At 40.9% G+C, this 27,565-nt stretch overlaps 1 protein-coding gene across 11 annotated transcripts in view; it reads right to left on the bottom strand.

The window, feature by feature from the left end:
- Positions 1–27,565, bottom strand: part of DIS3L2 (DIS3 like 3'-5' exoribonuclease 2) — a 408,739-nt gene that overhangs the window by 118,142 nt on the left and 263,032 nt on the right. For all 11 annotated transcript variants that reach the window (XR_008381333.1, XR_008381334.1, XM_053598150.1 and 8 more), the window contains one exon: positions 26,782–26,861. Coding sequence is in view for 9 of the 11 variants with exons in the window: in XM_053598150.1 (XP_053454125.1) it covers positions 26,782–26,861 (80 nt within the window). In the remaining 2 variants the exon portion in view is untranslated. The remainder of the gene's footprint in view (positions 1–26,781; positions 26,862–27,565) is intronic.

The following is a 27,565-nucleotide window of genomic DNA, read 5'->3' as shown; positions in this document are numbered from 1 at the left end:
GACTAATAACTATTTGTTGAAATATAAACCTTACCATGTACTTTTGTAACTCTGGTCACTTTCTATTTTTGAAGTCCATATATCAATTACAATTATTACTAAACTTTCCAGATTTTTAAATTTTTTTTATTTTTTTGCAGTTTTTGGCCAGGGCTGGGTTTGAACCCGCCACCTCCGGCATATGGGGTCGGTGCCCTAGTCCTTTGAGCCACAGGCGCTACCCAACTTTCCAGTTTTTATAAACTGAGTTTTTCTATAACGTATTCTGAATATCAACCCTTCAATCATCAATCCTTTAAGTTTTTAATACTTCTGAATGGAAATTCTCTATAAATGTATTATATATTTCCTTTTCTTAGTAGCAGAATATAATTTAATACTATTAGTAACTTAAGTTACTAATGAAAATAAATTTTGTATTTCGCAATAGATGGGGATCTGGTACAGAAGGGGAAAGATGTCCTGTCCTCATGGCATGCTCTCAAATTTACTCAGAACCTCTCTTACAAAAATGGAGTTTAAGATTCTTCAGTTGCAATACTACCTTGATAATGATAATAACAGTCATCATTTACTGTATCTTGCATATAAACAACACTCAACCATTTCTTGGTTAAATGAATAATCTTCACAAAAGTTCTATGGGGTAGGTACTATTATTATTTGCATTTTATAGATGACATTCAGACTTAGAAAGGTTAAATGATTTGCCCACTATCATACAGTCAGTAAATGGCAGAGCCAGGATTAGAACATTGACCCCAGTATCAACTTGTTTTTTAAATTTCAGATTTAATATGCCCCATGATCATATCAATGTACACAGCTATGATTTAATTAAAAAAAATAAATAAATAAAAAAAAAGAAAGTATCAATGTTCTTAACTATCATACTACAGGACCATATGGTACAGCCTTTCCCAAAGTGTTTCAACAGTATTATAGTTATCAGTATCCCACGACCTCTTGTTTCCTAGCAGCTTTATTGCAATCTAATTCACATACAGTATAATTCACTCACTTTAAGTATACAGTTCAATGGTATTTTTAGTATATGCAGAGTTGTGCAACCACAACCACAATCAATTTTAGAACATTTTTATCATCCCCCTCTAAAAAACCCCACGTCTGTTTTCATCATTCCCTTTCTCTCCCCAAGCTTCCTAGGCCCAGACAACCACTAATCTACTTTTTTTCCTCCATAGATGCGTCTATTCTGGACATCTAATGTAAATGAACTCATATAATGTAGTCTTCTGTGATTGTCTTGTTTTCAAGGCTCATCCATGTTATAGCATGCATTCAGTACTTCACTTCTTTCACGGATTAGTAATATTCCACCATATGGATATACCACATTTATTTATCCATTTATCAGCTGATAGACATGAATTGTTTCTACTTTTTGTATATCCTATTGCTTTAAAAAAAAAACTTTATATTGAGGCATGAAATTATGTATACAAACCCTAAGCATACAGGTTAATGAAATATAGTAAAGGGAGTATACTTAGGTAAAAACCTTATGGAATTCAAGAAAAAGAACACAAGCAGAATTCCATAAGGTTTTTTTCATGCCTCCTCCCAGTCTTTACACTCACCAATAACTACTTTTCTGACCTTTAGAATCTATAATCATTAATCAGTTTGCCTTTCTTTGTACTTAAAATCTTTTTTTTTGAGACAGAGTCTCGCTGTGTCACCCTGGGTAGAGTGCCGGGCATCACAGCTAAGAGCAACCTCAAACTCTTGGGCTTAAGTGATTCTCTTGCCTCAGCCTCCTGAGTAGCTGGGATTACAGGCACCCACCATAATGCCCGGCTATTTTTTGGTTGTAGTTGCCATTGTTGTTTGGCAGGCCTGGGCTGGGTTCGAACCCGCCAGCTCCCGTGTATGTGGCCAGTGCCCTAGCCGCTAAGCTACAGGTGCTGAGCCCTTTCTATGTACTTTACATGAGATACATCCATGTTGTATCTTGAATTTGCTTTGTGTCACTGCTATATAATATTTCATTGTAAGAAGATACCACAATTCATTCATTTCATTGTTAATAGGTACTTGGGTTGTTTTCAGTGTTTTTGCTATTGTAAATTATGTTTTGATGAACATTCTTATAATAATATACTCATTTTATACATGAGTTTCATTCTATAAAACTGCTGGGTCATGAGTTAAGACTCTATTCAGTTTTATTATATACTGCATAACAGTTTCCCAAAGTTACAGCAATTTATACTCCTATTAACAGTGAATGAGAATTCTAGTTGCTCAGCACCTCCCACACTAACCTTGCCAGATTCTAAAAGTTCACTTACTGTGGTGGGAACATAATAGTACCTTGTTGTGGTTTTAACTTCCATTTCCCCTGTTGACTTAAGATATTAAGTACCTTTTCATATGCTTTTGATAATTGGCTACTTTCTTTTATAAAATACCTTTTCACATTTTCCCATACAGTGGTCTCAGTAGGAGTGTCATTTGCTGGATATGTGTATTACAAATATCTTCTCCCAGTGTGACTTGCCTTTTCAACAATCTTAATGGTATCTTTTGATGCACAGAAGTTCTTACTTTTTATGAAATCTATCAATCTTTTCCTTTAAGTTTCATGGTTTTGGTGCCCTACTTAAAAAAAAAAAATCTTTGTCTATCCTCAAGGTCATGATGATATTTTTCTTATGGTCTCTTCTAGAAGTGCTAATGGTTTACCTTTTACATTTCTATCTATGAGCCACATGGAATTTATTTTTATGTATGGTGCAAAGGAGTATTCAAAATCCATTTCCCCCATATGGGTATCCAATTGACCCAGTATAATTTATTGAGAAAAACATCTTTTCCTTACAACACTGCAGTGACATCTTTGCTGAAAACCAGGTGATTGTATGTGAGCCTATTTCCTTATGTAGATTTCTCCATTCTGGTCTCACCTTGACTTCTGACCAGCAACTAAACTTTTTAATTTCAGCATAATCCTTACTATAAATCCTTGTCAATTTTATACGAATAATAACTTTCATCAAGCACTTATTTTTGTCCGGCACAGTTCTAAGTGCCAGGGATTATGTCTTTTATACCTCCCAGTAATTCTGAGTTAGATATTCTTACTCTCGTTTTATAGATCAGGCAATGTTAAGGTAAAAATAGGTTAATTCCTTCCTCTGGACTGTGTCCCCATCTCATTTTGTTGTCATACTATTTATTTACTTTTGTAGAAATGTATCAAAAGTATGTGTAACTTTATGCTAACATCTTTAATGCTAGGTTGTGTTTTTGCAATAACAGGCATCAATGTAGCTTAGTTCTTTTAGCTCTTCATATACTAGTGGTTGGTACTGGAAGACACTGAGACAAAAATGAGACAAGAACTCAGTTCTCCTGCTCCTAGACCAGTGCTCTTTCTGGTATACCACAAGTGCCTCTCATCATGCAGTGAGTGTGTTGGATTGATGAGACTTCTTCACTGGCTTCCAGGTTTACCTTGGTGCCAGATACTTAAGGATGCCTGACTGGTGGGTGCCAGATTATCTTGGCTTTAATGAAAAAGGAAACTGGAACCAATCAGCAGAGCTGGAAGCAGATGAACATACAACAGTCCAAATTTGGTTTAACAAGGTGCACTGAGACATCCATGAAAAAGAGAATTTCCGAAGCCCAGACCCCACAGAAATCAGGCTAGCAAGATTTGAATGGAACATAGGAATAAGACTCAGAGGGGTGGAGTTGTCTCTCCACTTAATCTTTCCACTTAGCTCCTGTGTCCTCAAAACAGGAATTCACTGGCAAGCAGCCCAGAAGCCCACTTCCATGCCAGAGCCCTTGCATGACCATTTAGTTATTTGGATTTTTGAGTCAAGGTACAATCCAGTCAAAGTGACCATACAACACAGACAGCTAAAATTGTTCACTCACCAATGCCCCTGATGATTATAGAAGACTTATACTTCCTTATAAGCTGACAGATCTACAGACTTTTCCATGTCTTTTCACAGGTTCATCATTAAGGGCCCTATACAAAGATAGGTTCATCTGAGATCAAGGGCTTGGTTGTCTGGGATTTGCCTGAGGTCAGAATACCCTCTGACATAAGAGACTGCAAGAAGTAAAAAATCAGTGTTTCAGAATGGGGATTAGAAATGACTTCACATGGCAGAGGAATATAGAAGGAATAGCATTCACAGTCCCAGGCATCATGAAGATGTCAGAGACAAAACCCAGAAATGTATCCAAGCAGAAAATTGCCCTAAAGTGGAATTTTTCTTTTCCAAAATGTACTTTAGAGTGATCAAGGTTCCCCCCAACAAACAAAGTGCAGATTTTGTTAAATTAAATGGTGCCCCTAGATCTAATTTTTAAGCTACATAAGGCATATGTCTCCAACAGCTAACATTAAACTTTCCTAATTAAGTCTGAGTTGCCTCTCACAGCACAGTCTTCAATTTTTAGGAAGGGCATCACATTGAAACAGTATTTAGGCTCAGCTCATTGAAGGCGGGGGCATAAACCCAGAGGCTAAGAGAATATGAGGGTGGGGCAGTGGTTGAATTTAGTGGTTTAAACTAAGGTAGTCAGTCTGAGATAAAGTCAATTCCAAAAGGGTAGGGAAGACTTGAAATAGAACTGCAAGATCAGTAGCTGGAAAGTTGAGAAACAGACAACTCCAAATAAAACAGAATGGCTGAAAGGAGTGGTCCAGTACCAAGAGAACCCTGTCAGGCTGATTCTCGAGGGCCAGAGGAGACTATAAAGGATATATGTAGATATACACATATTTGTCCCCTCTGGGCCTCATTTGAGGCAAGACAGAAGTGGAGCTTTAATAGGTTCACATAGTGGAAGGCTGCAGTGCTCTCCTGGTTGAACTTGAAGTAAGGATGATGATAATGCCTATTTCCCCACCCAGTGACCTCAGAGCTAAGAGCCTAGAACTCTATCTTCCCTTTGAACTAGGGGGGTAGTGAGGGCATTAAGTGTAAGGACTATACAGGAAAATACACTGTAGAAAGCTGGGGGAGATGGAGAGCACAATGTACCTGACAGTGCTGGGTGCTGAGTGGGGAAGCAGGGACGCTGCAGGTTATAACCAGATGTCCTGCTACTGGAAGTGTGCAGCCCCATTCAGCTGGTGCAGTGCACTGACCAGGCAGTTCTCCTGTTGTGGCTTGCAGAGCAAAGTGTGGAAATACTGTAGTCTTCCTCAAAGGGAATGAACTCCTCCTAATGTCACTCTTCCTGGGAAGGGACAAGTTCTCAGACAGGAAATGCAAAAAACCATGGTCTCTTTCTAGAACCTTTTAGGTCTAGATTTTTGAAGGGCAGATGTGGAGGTATGGGAACAGGTCAAGGCCAGGTGGGCCTGGATTTGGGAGTAGTGGAAAGCAAGCCATTCTATGGTGCGGTATGTTCTCCTCTGTTTATTTTTCTTTTGCTATCCTCTAATCTTTAATATATACCTGTCTAAAAGTTATAGTCTGGTTTCAGTTGTGGTTGAGGCACTGAGCAAAGGATCAGTGTATCCCATGATTACACTTTAGACCAAAGTGGTAACAAATACTGTCAACTCCTAAAGTCAGGAACAGAGGAAGTGGATGTCCAAGGAGAAAATATCCATGCCTGCCCCACCTGGAATCCTTTCTTTATTGCCAACCCTTGGGAATTTAGGTTGCTTTTACTAGAGAAGGCTGCTTCCATCCTGACAGTTCCTCTAGTACAGGATTCTGACCAATTCTCACTCACAGCAGGTGGCTAGCTAGTCAGCCCTGAGCAAACAGTTATGTAGCTCCCGGGTGGTATGAGTAAAGTAGGAGCAGTAGAAACTCTGAGTCTTTAGAAAGGAAACGCGGTGTATTCTGTTTGGAAGGTAATGCTAGAGGTAAAGCCAGTGTGAAGAGGTAGGTGACCTACTCCTCCCTCTCAAGGCCTTGACAAGAGGCATAAGATCAAGTCCATTCTGATTTACACCATTCAGCTGGCCACTAACCTTCCAGGGCAGGTAATTCAATACTGCCAAGCTTAATTTTTGTCAGTCTGGCTTATGTGCAGTGAGAATGTATTTAAAATTCCCAAATGAAGCTAGGAGCAGCGGCTCAAGCCTGTAATATCAGCACTGTGGGAGGGTGAGGGGGAGAATTGCTTGAACTCAGGAGTTCGAGACTTGTCTGACTGAGAATGAGACCCCGACTCATTAAAAAAAATGAAAAACTCAGCCAGGCACTGGGGCAAGAGCCTGTAATCCCAGCAGCTTCCAGAGGCTGAGGCAGTAGGATGCCCACAGCCAACGTCTGAGGTTGCAGTGAGCTATGATGCCACTGCACTCTGTTTAGGGCATAGGGTGGGACTCTGTCTCAACAAAAGAATAAAAAATAAAAAATAAAATTCCCAAATGTATTGACTCTTTTTGAAATTAAAAAAAATTTATATTTATTTCTGATTTGATTGCCTTGTAATTCAAAAACATGGTCTGCATAATATCAATGATTTTGTTGAAATATGCCGAATAGTTTAATACAAAGTTAACATTTGTAAATGTTTCTGTGGGCTTGATGACAACGTGTATCCACTAATTATGAGTACTGGTTACTAGAGCAAACCTGTTGCTGTTCAAATTTTCTATAGTTTCTAAATTTCTGGTCTGTTTAAACCATCATTTCTTGAGAAAGATATGTCAAATTAACCCACAATGATGATGAATTTGTCAATTTGTCTTTGCATTTCTGTCAAGTGTTATTTTATATATTTTGAAGCTATATTATTTGGTAATACATGTATAGTAGCTCTTCCCTAGTTAGCCACTTTCCTACATTAACCATCTCCTTAAGTTGGCCTAATTTTCATAGACCAGACATGCACCACATGTACGTATCAGCACACTAGACTTAGTTTCTTATGCTGACCACCTCTGCATGTTGACAGTTTGTTACAGTCCCTTGGGTGGTCAACGTACCGAGGTTCTATTATATATGTTTAGATTTCTATTTTCCCAATAAATTGGTCCTTCTAATCATTATTCAGTGACTCTCTTCACAGTCAGTAATGTTTTCTACCTTAAACTCTATTTGTAAGACATTAATAAAAAAATACACTAGCTTTATTTTGCTTACTACAGTACTGGTATGTCTTCTTACATCATTTTCCATTTAATCTTTGTCTTCATGTTTCAAGTATGTCTGTTTTGATCAGTCTGACCAATTTTTGCTTTTTAACTATAGAGTTAAATTTGTTATTACTAATTTTTTTTGGTCACCTTAACACATCTTTTGACAGAAATACAAGGACAAATTGAAAAATTCATCAACATCGTAGGTTAATTAATATGCCTTTTCTCAGGAAAAGATAGTTTAAACAGACTAGAAATTCAGAAACTATAGAAAATTTGAACAGCAACAGGTTTTTTATTTGTCCTCCTTTTTTTCTCTATACACTTTCCCCCTTATGCCTTCTCTTAGCTTGGGGTGTTTTTATTTATTTTTCTCAGTCCACTTGCCTCTCTCAATTAGTTTGGTATTATGCGCTGTACTCCTATTATTATTATTATTTAAAGGATACTTGAAATGTTTATGGAATAAGAACATAAATAAATATTATATGATGTGAAAATAATGCAGAAGCTGAATATTAAAAAGCTTATGTCCATGTTCATATGTTTTGAATTGTTCCAAAGTTAAATCTTAACATGCCAAAATATTTTTCAAACATTAATGGTTTTTGAAAAAAGATCATTAGTTTGATAAATACTAGCACCCTGATACTAGAAGAATGAAAATGAGGTCTAATAGCTATGTCTGACATTTTGTCTGTACTTGTTAAGATTTCCATTTTGGCAGGGCCAAAAGTAGAAACAAGAACTTCTGTTATTTAAGTAAATGAGTCCTGTTTTTTACCATGACAGGCATGAAAGGTATAGCAGAGACCAGTTATCTTGTGTATTTCTTTTGAGGGCAAAGGGGACATATATTTTATAGTTATAATAGATATTTCCCACTTTTTGGCTTAGTATTTGTACCCACAGAATATGTTCACACAGTAAGTCATCTTATACCTCCCCCTTACCTCTAAACATTTGTGAAATTAATCTTTACAGCCTTTATTTTTATTTGTTAGATCAATCTTATCTTCACTTACTCTTTCTGCAATGCTCTTCCTTTCTTTGTGTAGTCTGAGTTTTTGATCTATAGTATTTCCCTCTCCACTAAAGAATTTTTGAGACATTTTTGCAAGCCAGGTCTACTGGCAGCAAATTTCCTCATTTTTGTTTGTCTGAGAAAGTCATTTTTCTCTTTCTCTCTCTCTTTTTTTTTTTTTTTATTGTTGGGGATTCATTGAGGGTACAATAAGCCAGGTTACACTGATTGCAATTGTTAGGTAAAGTCCCTCTTGCAGTCATGTCTTTTCTCTTTCAAAGGATAATTTTGCAGGGTACAGAAATCAAGGTCAATGGTTCTTTTTTCCTAACACTAAATATTTCACTCTACTGTTTTAATTCTTACATCACTTCTCAGGAGACGTTGGGTATAATTCTTATCTTTTGCTCCTCTTTAGGTAAGGTGTTTTTTTCCTCTGGCTAGTAAGACTACTTGCCAATATAACTGAAGAAGAAACATTTTTTTATATCATAAACTTTTTTTTCTTATGACATGTTTAAGGTTCATTCGAGCAGTCAACTTTATCAGAAAATTAGCATTTAGTGAATTTGGAAATAGCAAGGATACAGACAGGAGGGAGACAGAGAAAAATGACAAGACAAAATCAAGATACGAGTTGCTATGGATGGTTAGAGGCATGAAAAGAGAAGGGAAGGCCACCTATGCAAGAAAATAATGAGAAAGAAATGAGCTATAGGCCAATTCACAGAGCTGGAGTAACAGACAATAGAATTCAATGATCTTATGGGTACCACTGAGTTTTTTTTTTTTTTTTTTTTTTTTTTGTAGAGACAGAGTCTCACTGTACCGCCCTCGGGTAGAGTGCCGTGGCGTCACACGGCTCATAGCAACCTCTAACTCTTGGGCTTACGTGATTCTCTTTCCTCAGCCTCCCGAGCAGCTGGGACTACAGGCGCCCGCCACAACGCCCGGCTATTTTTTTTTGTTGTTGCAGTTTGGCCGGGGCTCGGTTTGAACCCGCCACCCCCGGTATATGGGACCGGCGCCCTACTCACTGAGCCACAGGCGCCGCCCTGGTATCACTGAGATCTAATAGATGGAACGAATGGCTTGAATATAAGAAGGGAAAGGAAAGCCCAATTCCAAAGACATAGACTTGTTTTAGGAGAGGAAGTAGACTGGGCTCTCTGTCAGGATATAAGACCATAGGCAACCCGCAGTCTGAAGGATAAAGCTTCAGTGGAAATAAAGGGACAAGTCAAGAAACAGAAGAAGTGAAACACAGAAAGTATACAACAGGTTACTGAGTTAAATCTGACTAAAGCAAACATTTGTTAAATGCAGGGTAGTGTACATGATACTCAGGATATAGAGATATCCAAGGAACGTCCTGCCCTTAGGAAACAAGTAAAATGGGGAATTAAATCCAGAAGCAATGATGTTTATTACTGTATCTGAGACATGAAGAAAACATGCTGATAAAGAAGGAACAATTTATTCTGCCAGGAAGAAAGGAAAGCTCTGCAGAGGTTTAGCTTGCTCTTGAAGGACATTTGATCTGGGGTTGACAAAGAAGTGGGCCGGGGAGGCCAGCAAAGGGGGAAGAGCAAGCAGAGGCTTGGAGGCAGGGAAGAATACAGTAGATAAGCAAAGCCTGGTGTGGCCGGACACAACTGTGTTTCTGCACATGCGTGCGTGTGTGTGCGCGCGCGTGTGTGTGTGTGTGTGTGTGTTGAGGAAAGTAGCACTGGGAAATGGTGAGGTGGGAGATGAAGCTGAGGACTAAACTTAAAGGGCATTGGTAACAAAGCTCTCCCTAAAAATGTGAACATAATCCATAGGGACAAGCAGATTTTCAAGCAGAAACAATGGAGGAAAGATAACTGAACAGCAAGGTGGAGGGCAGATGGTGAGAATGGACGAAAATTATTAGAAAGGCCATGACAGCAGTCCCGAGAAGAAAAGGAATCCAATGTGATTCCAGGATTACTTTTTTAAAAAACTTTGGTTGACCAGGTACAAGCAGGAGGCAGAGAAGAACCAGGCTCAGAGGGAGCCTTGTCCTGCCACCCTCCAGCTCTCCCTCCCAGCAAACCCCAAATTTGGATCATTGCAACCTCTGCTCCCACACCTTGGAGACTGAGAATTATTGGAAGAAAATCTTACCTGGTTTCTATTTCCTGACTTTGTAGGATTCAAACCCAGACATACTTGAGCAGTGCTTGCTGGCGCTTTTTATGACAGGCTCCTGGTCACTCCCTCTCCTAATGTACCTCTGTGATATTATGTGGTACACACAGGTTTTCATCCACAGCTCTAGGACCATAACTCCCACAGCCCTTGTTACAGTCTTTTATTATATAATGTTGGGTGCTTTAGGTCTCAGAAAAACAAATCTCTGTCTCTGACCTTCTACTGCCCTCCTTTCCTCTGCATAACAAAATTCTCTGACCTACCTTGTCTGATTATGGGGTGGGGGGATATGATTTTATACCTGGAAAACTCCAGGGACTCAACTACAAAATTCTTAGAAGTGATCAAGGAATACAGTACCGTCTCAGGATACAAAATCAATACTCACAAATCAGTAGCTTTTATATATACCAATAACAGTCAAGCTGAAAAAACAGTCAAGGACTCTATTCCCTTTCTGGTAGTGCCAAAAAAGATGAAATATTTGGGAATTTACCTAACAAAGGATGTGAAAGATCTCTATAAAGAGAACTGTGAAACTCTGAGAAAAGAAATAGCTGAAGATGTTAACAAATGGAAGAACATACCATGCTCATGGCTGGGAAAAATCAACACTGTTAAAATGTCCATATTACCCAAAGCAATATACAAATTTAATGCAATCCCTATCAAAGTACCACTGTCATACTTTAAAGATCTGGAAAAAAATAGTACTTCGTTTTATATGGAACCAGAAAAAACCTCAAATAGCCAAGACATTACTCAGAAATAAAAACAAATCAGGAGGAATCAAGTTACGCAGGGGTCCTCAAACTTTTTAAACAGGGGGCCAGTTCACTGTCCCTCAGATCGTTGGAGGGCCGGACTATAGTTAAAAAAAAAAAACAAACTATGAACAAATTCCTATGCACACTGCACATATCTTATTTTGAAGTAAAAAAAACAAAATGGGAACAAATACAATCACACCTCCTCATGTGGCCCGCGAGCTGTAGTTTGAGGACCCCTATATAAAACAGCATGGTACTGGCACAAAAATAGAGAGGTAGAGACCCCATTTTTAAAGGGGCTCTGCCCCACACCTGGGAGGAAGGAGGCTGCACAGAGAGGCCAAGAAGAAACTGACCAGACGGGATTTGCTGGGTTTCCTTCCTCAGTCTACCAATGGGATATTGGAGCATAGCCTTGATCAGACCACACTGCTACACAGTTGCCCTTACTTCAGTTATGCCTATCCAGTGAAGTCTCCATAAAACGCCCAAGAGGAAGGGGTCTAGGGAGCTTTTGGAGCACCAAACACGAGGAGGTTCCTGGAGGATGAAGTGCTGGGAGGGCATGGAAGCTCTGTGCCCCTCCCCCAAACTTCACCCCACACCTCCCTTTATCTGTGTCCTTTGTAACATCCTTCATCATAATCTGATACACTTACATATTTCTTAGAGTTCTGTGAGCTGCTTTAACAAATTAATGGAACTTAAGGAGGGGATTATGGGATTCCTGATTTATAGCTGGTCAGACAAAAGCAGGTAAAACAACCTGAGGTTGATGCTGGCATCGGAAATGGGGTACAGTCTTGTGGGACTGAGCCCTCCTTCTGTGGGATCTGATGCTATCTGCAGTAGGTCATGTCAGATTCAGACTGGGGATACCCAGTTGGAATATGCTGCAAAACTGACTGCCAGCTTAGTGTGTGGGAAAAAAACCCATGTTTGCTCACAGAGGTTTTGTGTTCATGGTTGTCTGGTGAGAGCAGAGGAAAAGCAGTTTTCTTGGCATTTCCACTCATTCTACCCCTTTCGTTATGGCCTAGCAGCAGGGACCCACTCCCTAGGCCTTGCTTCTCTGTCTCAAAAGAAGAGGAGCTCGTCCTCGGTGCCTTGGTTTCACTTTTGACCTATACTCAGATTCACACTCCACCCTCTTCGAGACCTTGCAAAACAATCAACTCCTCTCATTCCTATATTTTCAACTTCTCCTTCTCTGTCACCTCCTATCTCATGATATAGAAGCATGTCAAATCTCCTTCATCTTACAAATAAAGAAAAAGCCACCTCTGACTCTACCCTTCCTATCCCTCCTACCTTTCACAGCCCAGCTTCTTAGAAATGGCTACATATGTGGGTTCCACTTCCTGATTTTCCATCCTCTCCTCCACCAACTGTAGTCTGGCTTCCCCTTCCCCAAGCCAATGACAGTGGTTTCACCAAGGTCCAGTTGCCAAAGCCAAAGCACTTATCACTGTTCTCTTTGACCTTTCCCTTCAGCCATTATGACTAGTCACCATTTCAGCCTGCTCTGCCTCTTTCCCTCTCTCCTGCTTTGCCTCCAATCTCCTGGTCTCACCTTCTTGGATGAGCAGCTCAGTGGGGCTGCTCAATCTCCAATATGGGGGATGTGTACCAGGGTTCTGGCTTGGGTGTTCCTCTCAGTCTGTGACTTCTTCCTAGGTTATCTCTCCTGGATCCATGCACTGATAACTCCTGAACCTCATCTCTAACCCTGACCTTTTACTTGTCTCCTTGTTATTTCTACTTGGATGTCTCTCAGGTATTACAAACTCAACATATTCTTATCTGAACTTCCTGTCTTTCCCATTAAAACCAGTTCCTCTCAGTATTTCCTATTTAATGGCATACTCTCTATTCAGTGCCCAAGCCAGAAACCCAGATGCCATTCTAGATTCTTTCTTTCTTCCAATATCTGGAAGATATTTACTTGTTTTACTCAGTCATTCATTCACAATTTCATGTGTTGCCAACTATGCAACACACAAGCCTCTAGGCACTGAAGATTCAAAAGTGAACAAAATGTCCTTGCTCTCATGAAGCTCACCATCCAATGGGGCAGAACCACTACATACTCCTGAAAGAAAATCAAGAATGGGGAGGGGCAGAGAAGTTTGTGGTGATAGCAAGGTCAGAAGGGCCTCCTTGAGATTACATTGGAGCAGGGATCCCAGAGCAGCAAGGGATCTGGGAGAAGACAGTTGAAACAGAGAACGGTATGTGTAGACACACTGAGGCAAGAGCAGCCTGGCATGTGTGACGGACAAGGCAGCCACGTGGCTAGAGGAGAGCAGACGAGAGAGGGACCAGGGGATAACGGTGAAGATGTAGGACAGCAGCAGGTCACATAAGGACCCTAGGTTTTTATCCTCAATAGGACAGGAACCCTAGGAGGGTGTAAAGCAGGGTATCATCCGGTCAGATCTCAATGAACAAGGGCTGCCATGGCTTCAGTATGCAGGAAGAAAAGGACAGACCCATGAGACCAGTCAAGAAGGCTCTTGCAGCTGCCCCAACCCCAAATCCTGCCTGATCTCCTCTCCTGGCTAATGCCTTTCTTCTGTTCTGGGTCTGTGCCTCTGCCTTCGTTGGGGCACTTGTCTCCTACATAGATCATTGAAACTTCACCATTCCCATCTAGTCTTCTGATTGCTGCCACTGTGATCTCTCCAACCTGCAAGTTGGATCCTGATTCCCTCCTGTTTAAAACACCCTGCTTATTGTCACACTCCAAATCCAACTCCCACTCCTTAACAGAGCCTGTGAGCCCCTTCCTGACTTACCACACAGCTCCTTACCCTCAGCATGCTTCAGCCATGTTGTCTTTTTCATCCCTTCCAGTCCAAAGTCCTTCTTTCCTTAGACTGTCCTTTCCCCCTCTTAGTGTGGCCCCAGCCTACTCCACCTCCAAATAATGGGTCATTCTGACATTTACTTGTTTAATGTTAGCTGATTTGAAACTGGAAGAGAACAGGAAGCTTGTCTAGCTTTACCAATGCATACTTAGCACAAAGCACACTGCTTGGTCCTCAATATATATTTCTTGAATAGATGAATGATGTTCCTCAACCTCAAGTGCTACCTTCTGCGTAACATCTAAACTTTCTAGCAGGGCCTACAAAGGAATTCGCGATCTCATTCTGCTTTATTTACAACTGCCACCCCACTTGAAATTCATGTGCCAGACATGCTGAGCTCTTTATAGTCCCCTCCAAAACCCCACACCCTGTCATCCCAGAGACCTCTCTCCCCTCATCCTTGGAAACCTTTTCCCTCATGAGTGCTCGCAAACACCAGCAAAAATTTACTGACTGACACTGGAGCCACGCACAGTGCTCAGGGCTGGGGATTCTAGGGTCACTGGTGGGAAGACAGTCAATAGCATGTTTGGCATTGATGAGTAGTGGAGGAAAAAAACAGAGAAAGTGATAAGAGGTGGGAGGGGTGGAATTAGAGGTAGAGCAACCAATTGAATGTTAATGGAAGTGAGAGATCAGGTCTGCCGCTTTCCCCAGAAAGGGCATTCCAGGCACAGGGAATAGCAAGTGCAAAGGCTCACTCACATGCACAGAAGCCTGAAAGGCTGGACAGTGCACAATGAGTTAAATAGGCACCTGGAGAAAAGAAGCCCACAAGTTAGAACCAAGAGCAAGTAGGGCCCTTGAAGTCCAAGGAAGAGAGAACCTCACAAGTAAGAAGGTATAAAAGAGATGGAGGTCTGGGAACTGAGGTTAGGGACAAACTGTTTCAGTGAACTTTCTGAAGCTACACTGCCAATGAAATAAGGAGTAAACGGGAGGTTAGAAGGCAGCGAGGGCACACACAGACCAGTCCTTCAAGGTGTCCTCGTGGATGAAAGTGGACATTGCTGAGCTGTGGCAGGGTTGAGAGAAAAGAGGAGGAAACAGAGCAAAGTGAAATATAAAGGGGGTGGAGTGAATGGGGTGGGGAGGAAGGGCTTCCCAGAGGTGAGAACAGAGCCCAGGAGGAGCATGTGGCCTGACAGCTGACATGCAGAAGTCTTTTCAGTCTGAAACTCCTGGACACTCACATCCTCCTTTCCTTCCCAGCAGCAGATCTAAAGGGTTCATCTTAGCCCTTTGGCTTTTTTTTTTTTTTTCTTTGAGATAAAGTCTCATTCTGTTCCCCCAGGCTAGAGTGACATGGTGTCATAGCTCCCAACAACCTCAAACTCCTGGGTTCAGGCGATCCTCTAGCCTCAGCCTCCCAAGTGGCTGGGATTACAGGTGCCCACCATGACCCTCAGCTAATTTTTCTGTTTTTAGTAGCGATGGGGGTCTCACTCTCTCTGTCTACTATCAAACATCTTCCCAGCTTGGCCTCCAAAAGTGCTAGGATTACAGGCATGAGCCACTGCACCTGACCAGCCATCTGATTTTTAAATCTACTGTTAGCTAGCCCATTTCATCCCTCAGTCTAAGGCTGGCATGAAGGGGACATAATTTATCTAGCTCCTACTTCTTCACTGCCTCCAAGGATGATCAGTCATGACAAGAATCTCTCAGCAGGTAACAAACATAACCATTTGGGGAAGTAATAGATTTCAAGAATTCTATGAAATCCTTACAGGCACTGTTCCTGTTCTCTTACTGCTATGGGGGTCCCTGGACAGAGCTGCCTCGTTGACCCCGTGCAGGAAGGGAAAGCCAGGAGGGACACCAGCAAACTCGGAGGAAAGACTGTGCCTCCTTGAGTACAGTAGGTAATTTGCATTTCTGATGTCCTGCAGGCTGGATGGGTGTCCACTCACCCGATCATCTTCCAATATTCAGATATTGGGACACAAACCTTTCTGCTTTGAGTCAGTTAGCACCATGCTGCAAGGATGGAAATGTGAGTAGATGGTAGAGCAGAGGGTTGTGATTTCATGGTTCAGAGATGAGAGTGGCAAGGAGGAAAGACAGACACAAGAGATGTGACCATGGGTATCCAGCACAGGCATTCCAGCAAGACCTCTGCTGGAGGTCAACTATGGTTAAGGTGTATATTCCAATTTCCAGAAAGCTCCAAGGATGAGTAGATTTGTTTATTTCTTTTCATTCATTTATTTACTCATTAGTTTTCCTCCAGTGGTTTCTGGTATATTCACAAAGTTGTGCAACTATTAACTATCTAATTCCAGAACATTTTCATTGCCCCTAAAAAAAAAACCCAAACCCATTAGCAGTCATTCCCATTCCCTTTCATTCATTTCTAAGGCCTAGCTACGATAACCCTGCCACGTTCAATGGCAGACTGAACATTAGAGAATAAAAAATTAGAGAAGTAAGATGCTAAAGAAGTGAACTTCAATCTCCCATAGGATCTGCTAAAAGGCTGAATCAACTAAAAGCTGAATAAAGGTCCTGACTTGTCCGGCTGACAGTTTCCTCTCAGAGAGTAGGGCAAAGCAATTGAACAGAACAGGTAGCTATTACTATTAATTGAACAGAATGGATAGCTATTACTCTGGAGCAATTCTGCCCAATAAAGAGGAACTAGGTAGGGGAGAGCACCCACCCCTGACAGCCAGGCAAAGTAGATATATGCAGGCATATAGCCCAGACTTCACAACAGCAGCAGTGACTGTGTGACATGGGAAATGGACTCACGGCTATCTCATAAGCCAAAGGGCACAGGAGCATATTTGAGATTCTTAGCTGCGAAGCTGTGACTCAGAAGATACATAATGACCACTAGATTTATTCTGGAAGGCCCACAGAGGCATAAATGGGACTAATAGGTGGAAGATCACAGGAAGACAGCAGTACTTTAGATCATTACAGGGGAGGATTTCCTAATAGTCATGCAATCTTAAGGCAGAATGGCTTGCCTTTAAGGTGGAAAGTTCAAATGCAATCTGGATATTCAATAAATGGATGCTGTAGAGACAATTTAAAAAACAGTGGGTGATCTGACAACTGTGGCATTCTCACACTTGCTGGTGAGGTCAGCTGTGAGGTGTGTTGCAAGTGATCTGTTACAATAATAAAACACTGAAATATGTGATTTACTGTCTTTAGATTCTGGGTTATCATTACAACATCACTCTTATTCACTTGCTTTCATAATTAAATACATTCTTGAGCGAAGGTAGAAAACTCCATACTCATGGGTAATGCTCACAGGAGTGTTTTCCTCATGCGCATTTATAGGATAGAAAAGGAGGAGAATTACCAGGTTGGAAGACTGGTAGAATCCTTTCCTAAACTGAGATTCCTTGAGGTTAAATGGCACTCCGCTACCTCAGCCTTCAACCTGATTATGATCTACTGATGAACAGGTGGAAATGATCCTCTGCACCTCTAACTGATAGGAGATATTGGTAACAAGTCCTGGGAGTGTACCCTACAAAAAGGAACAGTGAGGACTAGATATGTTACATCTGTTAGTGTATTTTACTTTTCGTAAATAGTCATTCAGATGATTTCAACAGAACTTAAACTTTTACATTTTCTTTAAATACAAATGGTATTACATAAATCTTTCCCAAAAACATTATTTGCTTTTTGAAACATTAACCATTTTTCCTCTAATCAAGAACTGACATGAACTGGTAACTAACTGAACCTGAACTTAGCCAATCTCACCTCAACTCAGACTGGAACTTGGGGAACTGACTTTCTCTTTTCATCTCCCTGGATAAATGGCCTTGGCAGAAACTGCCATCACAAAGGCCAAATGTAGAAGTGCCACCATAAAAACACTTGACTGACCAACTCAGGCCTTTTCAAAGTCTTCCCTGAGTCCTTTTCCACCTCCTTTTTCTGCTGCTCTGCCAAGCTGCCCCATTGCAATGCAAGAAAAACTAAGCAGATGGAATGTGTCTGATCACCTGGTACAGTGAGCTACTGGGCAGCCTGGGATTTCTGGCACCTCATAAATTTTCCTTATTATAAGGTTTTTTTCATTATAAAACTATTATTACTACATTATAAGAGTTTGGAAACTAGCAAAAAGAGAAAAATCACTTAATGATCCCATCATCCTAATAAAATCACGATTTGCAATTTAGTGCACTGCTGATCCTGCACGGACGTCTGTGGACTACACCTACATAACTTATTTATACCCCACCTCTTCTTTTTTTTTTTTTATTGTTGGGGATTCATTGAGGGTACAATAAGCCAGTTACACTGATTGCAATTGTTAGGTAAAGTCCCTCTTGCAATCATGTCTTGCCCCCATAAAGTGTAACACACACTAAGGCCCCACCCTCCTCCCTCCATCCCTCTTTCTGCTTCCCCCCCCATAAACTTAATTGTCATTAATTGTCCTCATATCAAGATTGAGTACATAGGATTAATGCTTCTCCATTTTTGTGATGCTTTACTAAGAATAATGTCTTCCACTTCCATCCAGGTTAATACGAAGGATGTAAAGTCTCCATTTTTTTTAATAGCTGAATAGTATTCCATGGTATACATATACCACAGCTTGTTAATCCATTCCTGGGTTGGTGGGCATTTAGGCTGTTTCCACATTTTGGCAATGGTAAATTGAGCTGCAATAAACAGTCTAGTACAAGTGTCCTTATGATAAAAGGATTTTTTTCCTTCTGGGTAGATGCCCAGTAATGGGATTGCAGGATCGAATGGGAGGTCCAGGTTGAGTGCTTTGAGGTTTCTCCATACTTCCTTCCAGAAAGGTTGTACTAGTTTGCAGTCCCACTAGCAGTGTAAAAGTGTTCCCTTCTCTCCACATCCACGCCAGCATCTGCAGTTTTGAGATTTTGTGATGTGGGCCATTCTCACTGGGGTTAGATGATATCTCAGGGTTGTTTTGATTTGCATTTCTCTAATATATAGAGATGATGAACATTTTTTCATGTGTTTGTTAGCCATTCGTCTGTCATCTTTAGAGAAAGTTCTATTCATGTCTCTTGCCCATTGATATAAGGGATTGTTGGCTTTTTTCATGTGGATTAATTTGAGTTCTCTATAGATCCTACTTATCAAGCTTTTGTCTGATTGAAAATATGCAAATATCCTTTCCCATTGTGTAGGTTGTCTCTTTGCTTTGGTTATTGTCTCCTTAGCTGTACAGAAGCTTTTCAGTTTAATGAAGTCCCATTTGTTTATTTTTGTTGTTGTTGCAATTGCCATGGCAGTCTTCTTCATGAAGTCTTCCCCCAGGCCAATATCTTCCAGTGTTTTTCCTATGCTTTCTTGGAGGATTTTTATTGTTTCATGCCTTAAATTTAAGTCCTTTATCCATCTTGAATCAATTTTTGTGAGTGGGGAAAGGTGTGGGTCCAGTTTCAGTCTTTTACATGTAGATATCCAGTTCTCCCAACACCATTTATTGAATAGGGAGTCTTTCCCCCAAGGTAAGTTCTTGTTTGGTTTATCAAAGATTAGGTGGTTGTAAGATGTTAGTTTCATTTCTTGGTGTTCAATTCGATTCCAAGTGTCTATGTCTCTGTTTTTGTGCCAGTACCATGCTGTCTTGACCACTATGGCTTTGTAGTACAGACAACAATCTGGTATGCTGATGCCCCCAGCTTTATTTTTGTTACTAAGAACTGCCTTAGCTATAGGGGTTTTTTCCGGTTCCATACAAAACGCAGAATCATTTTTTCCGAATCTTGAAAGTACGATGTAGGTACTTTGATAGGCATGGCACTGAATAGGTAGATAGCTTTGGGAAGTATAGACATTTTAACAATGTTGATTCTTCCCATCCATGAGCATGGTATGTTCCTCCATTTGTTAATATCCTCTGCTATTTCCTTTCTGAGGATTTCATAGTTTTCTTTATAGAGGTCCTTCACCTCCTTCGTTAGGTATATTCCTAGGTATTTCATTTTCTTTGAAACTATGGTGAAGGGAGTTGTGTCCTTAATTAGCTTCTCATCTTGACTGTTATTGGTGTATACAAAGGCTACTGACTTGTGGACATTGATTTTATATCCTGAAACATTACTGTATTTTTTGATGACTTCTAGGAGTCTTGTGGTTGAGTCTCTGGGGTTCTCTAAGTATAAGATCATGTCGTCAGCAAAGAGGGAGAGTTTGACCTCCTCTGCTCCCATTTGGATTCCCTTTATTTCCTTGTCTTGCCTTATTGTATTGGCTAGAACTTCCAGCACTATGTTGAATAGTAAAGGTGACAGAGGACAACCTTGTCTGGTTCCAGTTCTAAGAGGAAAAGCTTTCAGTTTTACTCCATTCAGTAAAATATTGGCTGTGGGTTTGTCATAGATAGCTTCAATCAGTTTTAGAAATGTACCACCTATGCCTATACTCTTCAGCGTTCTAATTAGAAAAGGATGCTGGATTTTATCAAATGCTTTTTCTGCATCTATTGAGAGGATCATGTGATCTTTATTTTTGCCTCTGTTAATATGGTGGATAACGTTTATAGACTTGCGTATGTTAAACCAGCCTTGCATCCCTGGGATGAAGCCTACTTGATCATGATGAATGACTTTTTTGATGATAAGCTGTAATCTATTGGCTAGGATTTTGTTGAGAATTTTTGCGTCTATGTTCATGAGTGAGATTGGTCTGAAATTCTCCTTTTTGTTTGGGTCTTTTCCTGGTTTTGGTATCAGGGTGATGTTTGCTTCATAGAATGTGTTGGGGAAGATTCCTTCTTCCTCAGTTTTTTGGAATAATTTCTGCAGTACAGGAATAAGCTCTTCCTTGAAGGTTTGATAGAATTCTGGAGTGAAGCCATCTGGACCAGGGCATTTTTTGGTTGGAAGCTTTTTTATTGTTTCTTTGATCTCAGTGCTTGAAATTGGTCTGTTCAGGAGGTCTATTTCATCCTGGCTAAGTCTAGGGAGAGGGTGTGATTCCAAATATTGATCCATTTCCTTCACATTGTCAAATTTCTGGGCATAGAGTTTCTGGTAGTATTCAGAGATGATCTCTTGTATCTCTGTGGGATCAGTTGTTATTTCCCCTTTATCGTTTCTGATTGAGGTTATTAGAGATTTTACTTTTCTATTTCTAGTTAGTCTGGCCAATGGTTTATCTATTTTATTTATTTTTTCGAAAAACCAACTCCTTTTTTCATTAATTTTCTGAATGATTCTTTTGTTTTCAATTTCATTGATCTCTGATTTGATTTTGGAGATTTCTTTTCTTCTACTGAGTTTAGGCTTAGATTGTTCTTCTTTTTCCAATTCCATAAGATCTCTTGTGAGATTGTTGATGTGCTCTCTTTCTGTTTTTCGAATGTAGGCATCTAAAGCGATGAATTTTCCTCTCAAAACTGCTTTTGCAGTATCCCACAGGTTTTGGTAGCTTGTGTCTTCATTGTTGTTATGCTCAAGGAAGTTAATGATTTCCTGTTTTATTTCTTCCTTCACCCATCTGTTATTCAACAGAAGATTGTTTAATTTCCATGCCTTTGGGTGGGCTTGAGCATTTTTGTTAGAGTTGAGTTCCATCTTTAGTGCCTTATGGTCTGAAAAGATACAAGGTAAAATTTCAATTCTTTTGATTCTGTTGATATTTGTTTTGTGTCCCAGGATATGATCAATTTTGGAGAATGTTCCATGGGGTGATGAGAAGAATGTATATTCTTTATCTTTGGGGTGGAGTGTTCTATATGCGTCTATCAAGCATAGTTGTTCTAGAGTCTCATTTAAATCTCTTACATCTTTGTTTAATTTCTGTTTACAGGATCTGTCCAGCTCTGTAAGAGGTGTGTTAAAGTCCCCTGTTATGATGGTATTATCAGATATCATATTGCTCAGACTGAGTAAGGTCTGCTTCAAGAATCTGGGAGCATTTAAATTGGGTGCATAAATATTTAGAATGGAAATGTCTTCTTGTTGTAGTTTTCCCTTGACCAATATAAAGTGACCATCTTTGTCTTTTTTGACTTTAGTTGCTTTAAATCCACATGTATCTGAAAATAAGATTGCAACTCCTCTTTTCTTTTGAATTCCATTTGCCTGAAAAATTGTCTTCCAACCCTTGACTCGGAGCTTTAATTTGTCTTTTGAAGCCAGGTGTGTTTCTTGCAGACAGCAAATGGATGGCTTGTGTTTTTTAATCCAGTCAGCCAATCTATGTCTCTTCAGTGGGGAATTCAAGCCATTAACATTTATTGAGATAATTGATAAGTGTGGTAGTATTCTATTCGTCTTATTTGGTGAGAGTCCATTGCTTAGTTTTATCTTTTGCATCAGTGTGGAGGTTAGGTTCTGTTCTTTGATTTCTGAGTTCTTACTTTGCTGCTGATCCATTGTGGTGGTCAGTGTGCAGAACAGGTTGAAGTATTTTCTGTAGAGCTGGTCTTGTTGTGGCGAATTTCCTCAATGTTTGTATATCTGTAAATGATTTGATTTCTCTGTCAATTTTGAAGCTTAGCTTAGCAGGGTACAGAATTCTGGGCTGAAAATTGTTCTGTTTAAGTAGATTAAAGGTAGATGACCATTGTCTTCTTGCTTGGAAAGTTTCATTAGAGAAGTCTGCGGTCACTCCGATGGATTTGCCCCTGTAGGTCAACTGGCGCTTACTCCTGGCAGCTTGCAGAATCTTTTCTTTTGTCTTGACTTTGGACAGGTTCATCACAATGTGTCTTGGAGAAGCTCGGTTAGAGTTGAGGCGACCCGGGGTCCGATATCCCTCTGAAAGCAGTGTGTCAGACTCTTTGGTGATGTTTGGGAAATTTTCTTTTATAATATTCTCTAGTATGGCTTCCATTCCTCTGGGGCATTCTTCTTCCCCTTCTGGAATTCCTATAACTCGTATGTTGGAACGCTTCATAAAGTCCCATAATTCTGACAGTGAACGTTCTGCTTTCTCTCTCTTCTTTTCTGCCTCTTTTACTGTCTGAGTTATCTCAAGAACTTTGTCTTCTACCTCTGAAATTCTTTCTTCTGCATGGTCTAACCTGTTGCTGATACTTTCCATTGTATCTTTAAGTTCCCTAATTGACTGTTTCAGTTCCTTCAGGTCTGCTATATCCTTTTTATATTCTTCATATCGTTCATCTCTTATTTGATTCTGTTTTTGGATTTCCTTTTGGTTATTTTCCACTTTATTAGCAATTTCCTTCATTGTTTCCATCATTTCTTTCATTGTTTTCAACATGTGTATTCTAAATTCCCTTTCTGTCATTCCTAACATTTCTATACTGGTGGAATCATCTGCAGTAGCTACCTCATGGTCCCTTGGCGGGGTTGTTCTAGACTGGTTCTTCATGTTGCCTGGAGTTTTCTGCTGATTCTTCCTCATGAGTGATTTCTTTTATCTGTTTCCTTGCCCTAATTTTCCTTTCACTTCCTCTTGCTCTTTAAGTTCTTGTGCCTGTGGACTAAGGGTTACAGGACCAGAAGGGTGAGAAGGTTGAAGAGCAAAAAAAGGGGATGAAAGAAAGGAGGACCGAGTGATAAGAAAAAAAGAAAGATAGAGAAAGGAGAGGGGGTGGGTATAAGGAATATTGACAAAAAGAAGAGAGGCACAGAAAGAGGGAGACAGGGCAATATAAGTGTACAGTAGGGTACTTTGACACAACCTTAAAAAACCCCACCTTCTGGGGGTGCCCAGTTGTGTGGTTCCCTTGAGGTCAGCAGCTCTTTGCTAACCTGATCAGACACAGTACCCCACCTCCACCAAGTAGAGAGGAAAGACAAAAATGCTATAAATCAAACCAAAAGAAGCAAACAGAAAACTTTACGGGGATAAAATTGGGTGAAAAACCAAATTATATCGGTAGAAATACTAGCAAAAATGAAGTTGAAATTATTAAAAAAGACAGCAATGGGAAATTATAATTAAACTAGGAAAATTGAGAAAGAAAAAGGGATCTGTGTGGAAAAGATTGAAATTAAAAAAACAAAAGAACATCAGCAACGTCAAAATAAACAAACAAACAAAAAAAACAACCAAACAGAAAAAAAAAAAAGAAAAAAATACACAACCAAAAACAAAGCAGTTTGTATATGTTATTGAATATTGTCTGGGCAACACGTGGTCTTCTGGGGTATGAGATGTTAGTCACAGTTCTGATACGACTGGAGGCTGCTGATTTCTCAAACCCCAGCAGGTAGACACCCTAAATCTCTTTTCAGCCTACTTAAAAGGCACTTTGAACTTGTAAACTTGCTGAGCAGAAGCTTTCCCAGCTTTCTCGCTGGAATCGCTGCTGAAGTGGCTATCCACTTACCCAGTGTGCCAAAACTGGTCTCACTCTGCCCCTGAGGGTTAGGGCTGCAAGGCGGCTCAAACCCCACCCTTAGGCTACTTGGTTGCTGGGTTACCAGCTCCCACCCGTTTCTAGCTCTGCGATCCTGAGGGCGGAGCTTGCCGGGGCAGATCACTGACAATGGATCCGTGTGACCCACCGCCAAACACTATTAGCTCCGTCTGGCTCAGCGGCTCAGACTGGGGCCCTAGACAACGGCCAAAGTTCTCTGCACTCCTGCTCAGGCCTTCCCCAAGGCAGTTCAACTCAGTGCCAAGTCCAAGGACATCAAAACAGTTCACAGGTAAGGCCTTTCTGGTTTGCAGTCTCGCTGCTACTAAACTTACAGTTGTGGGCGGGTTTAGACGGATTGAACACACGCGACCACTTGCCGGTTTTCCACTGTTTTAGTCCTCCTCTTGGGGTCCAGAAGTCTCTAGCTGACTCCCTGTATCTTCATAGGAGTGATGATAGGCAGTTCCCACCAGCCAGAGATGCCTGGAGTCCTATCTCCCCAGACTCACGGTGCCCAGATGCAAGGAAGCTGTTACTCGGCTGCCATCTTGCTCCGCCTCCATACCCCACCTCTTCTATTTGCAGCAACTTCATAAATACATATCATCAGACAGACAAGTCCATGTCGGTACACACAGTACTTTACCCCAAACCATCTTGACCTCCTGACTTGTGGGTCCATCTCCTGTCATCCAGCTTGAAACCCTGACACCATCTTGGACTCCTCTCCCTCAACCCCAGTATCCATTCCCACCCCCACTGATCAGCCACCACCTCCAGTCCAGGTCCTTCTTTCTTTCTTTCTTTTTTTTTTTTTATTGTTGGGGATTCACTGAGGGTACAATAAGCCAGGTTCCAGGTCCTTATTTCTAAACTGTTACAATGTGTCTCTGACTCATTTCCCTGACTCTGCTTACACTCCCTTTCCTTCACCTTGGACTGCTAAATTATTTTCCTCACTCTGAGTGTTCTGATGCATGCTATCTACTTGGCTTTTCATCATCTACCAGATAAAGAACATTATTTGGTCTAAAAATCTGTCCCCAATCTATCTTTCCTGGCATATTTTTGACCATTTCCTCTATGAAACATCTGCTGGGACCCTTGTACCCTGAGTATGAAACCCCAGTGTTCAGAGCAAGTGCCTGCTACAAGTGCCTGCTCCCTGGTGTCCCTGCGAGGTGACAGGCCAGCCAAAATAAAGAAACAGGTACTAGACTTATCCTATGACATTAACAACTACAAAACTAGACAAAATAAATGAAGCATTGTTTAAAGTATCAGATGCCTAACATCAGAGCTGTGAACTCTGGAGGGAAGGGAAACATGAAATCTGAGGCCCACGGTCACCTGTTTTTCAGCCTGTGGGCACTTTTCACAGAGAAATGGCAACTACACAGAGAACAGGTAAGTCCAAGCCTCTGCATGCAGCAGAGATTGCTGAGAATGTAAGAAACTAAGCTGCTACCTGCTTTTTAAAGCAGGCTGCTTCAATTTTGGATTTTAAAAATATATTTCTCTAAAATTTCCATGGCCTCTTTTCTCTCTTTATGCTTTATCTTCCTTTTCATTGTCTTTAGGTAAAAATAATGAGCAATCCTGCCTACAGTTTCAAGGAGGGCTCCCAGTATAAGGAGATAAAAATATTTTTAGGCAATGTCTTCTGTTGCTCAGCATCTGGCTACCACACTTCACTTCCTACGATAGGAGAGAAGAGATTCTCCATTGAGCCCATACAGTTTTGTGTTCATGTGAGATGTGGACATCTCTGCAATGTTTAAAAGACCAGGTGGTATAATGAAACTTCAAGGGCAAACCATCAAAGGCCATGTGAGTACCTAGGCCATCTTTGAGAATGATCAAAGCCAAAGTAGTCCCTAGACACCCCCTTAGAGAGGGGTGAGAAGTGGCTGAAGACCATAAGTGGCAGGTCTGGGGGCATCAGGAACAGGCTGGTGGTGCTTACTCTTCCCACATATTATGCTCCTTGCCTTTGAGTGTCAACTGCTACTTTCTCTTTCTCCTACTGTAATTTCCAAAGACCACTGACCTCTATCCCACTTTCTTGCTTAGCAACATCCTACAATTTGCTGGACAGATGAACAGAAGAGGTGTTTCTCAGGGTAGGTATTCCTGCCTTTGAAGAGTACCCTTCAGACACCTGATGTGGTGCCAGATTCAGGTAGAGAATTCTATGTCTCTCTTAACCCAGAGCCCTTGAGGGCTTTCCTTCTATAATACCTCATACCCAAACTAGGACTAACTGAATTAGTTCCTCTGCCCTCACTGTTGCCTCTTCTGAGGCCCAAGAAGAGTCTGGGTGAGAGGACATTTCTCATTGTCTCCCTCACTGAAGTCACGACAAGAACACAATGTTAAGGTCATACAACTGTGTTGGCTCGGGGGCCTCTGCAGAGCCAGGCACAAAGCAAACCCAGCCTTGCACGTTATGCTACCTGGGGAGCACAAGGTTCCCAGGCAAACCACATGAGTAGGCAGACTGCCTGCTACTCAGAACTGTATAGAAATTTCCATCCTACCATCAGCAAGTGGCTTGCAGGAGAGGGCATCATCAAGGTCTCGGGCAGTTGATGGGTCAATGGTGAAGACACAGTCTTGCCTAGGAAAGAGTTAAGACATAATTAGCAAGGCCACAAACAACTTTACTCCATGGCACTACTGTTTACAGGGAAGTGAATAGTAACTTCTATAAATCTCTGAGAATGGGATCTTTAGTATAATGTGAGACAGGGAGAGACAAATGGGTGGCTTTCTTTTCCTCCCTGTGAACTGGCACCTACTTCTCCCTGACCACGAGCAAGCCAGAACAGGTGTGAGCAGGGAGAGGTGAGGCTGCTTCCAGGAATGAGGTCTCCTGAGAAGAGTTATCTAGCAAGAGGGGCCAGTCCTTTTGGTAAATTATTTTTCCATGGTCAGTTACTCTGTCCCTACCTTCTCCAGTGGCTAATAGGAATCTGTAGTTTAAGGGCCTATATGATGATTTACTGCTCCTTTCTCTACCTTGAAAAAATGGGATATGTCAAAGAATAAGTCACCTGACTTAAGACATGGGGATGGGACCCAAAATTAAGTTCTGCAAAAAAACTACAGGCCGTATAGTTAGCTATAATACAATTCTACTTGGAAATAGTCCAAATTGCAGTTTGTTTCCATAGAATAATCATACAATTTCCCCAAATTCCCATTATCAAGTACACGCCGTGCCCATTTACCTAGGAAAGTAAAGAATATATTCTGTCTGCTCCAGGCTCCTTTTTGTGTCCCCCATAAAACCTACCCAAATGTTTTATATACGCTGAGCAC

This window comes from Nycticebus coucang, chromosome 7 (assembly GCF_027406575.1).
Source record: "Nycticebus coucang isolate mNycCou1 chromosome 7, mNycCou1.pri, whole genome shotgun sequence".
Classification (NCBI taxonomy): Eukaryota; Metazoa; Chordata; class Mammalia; order Primates; family Lorisidae; genus Nycticebus; species Nycticebus coucang.
The sequence above is the reverse complement of the archived record's forward strand: the minus strand, read 5'-3'. Positions and strand labels throughout refer to the sequence as shown.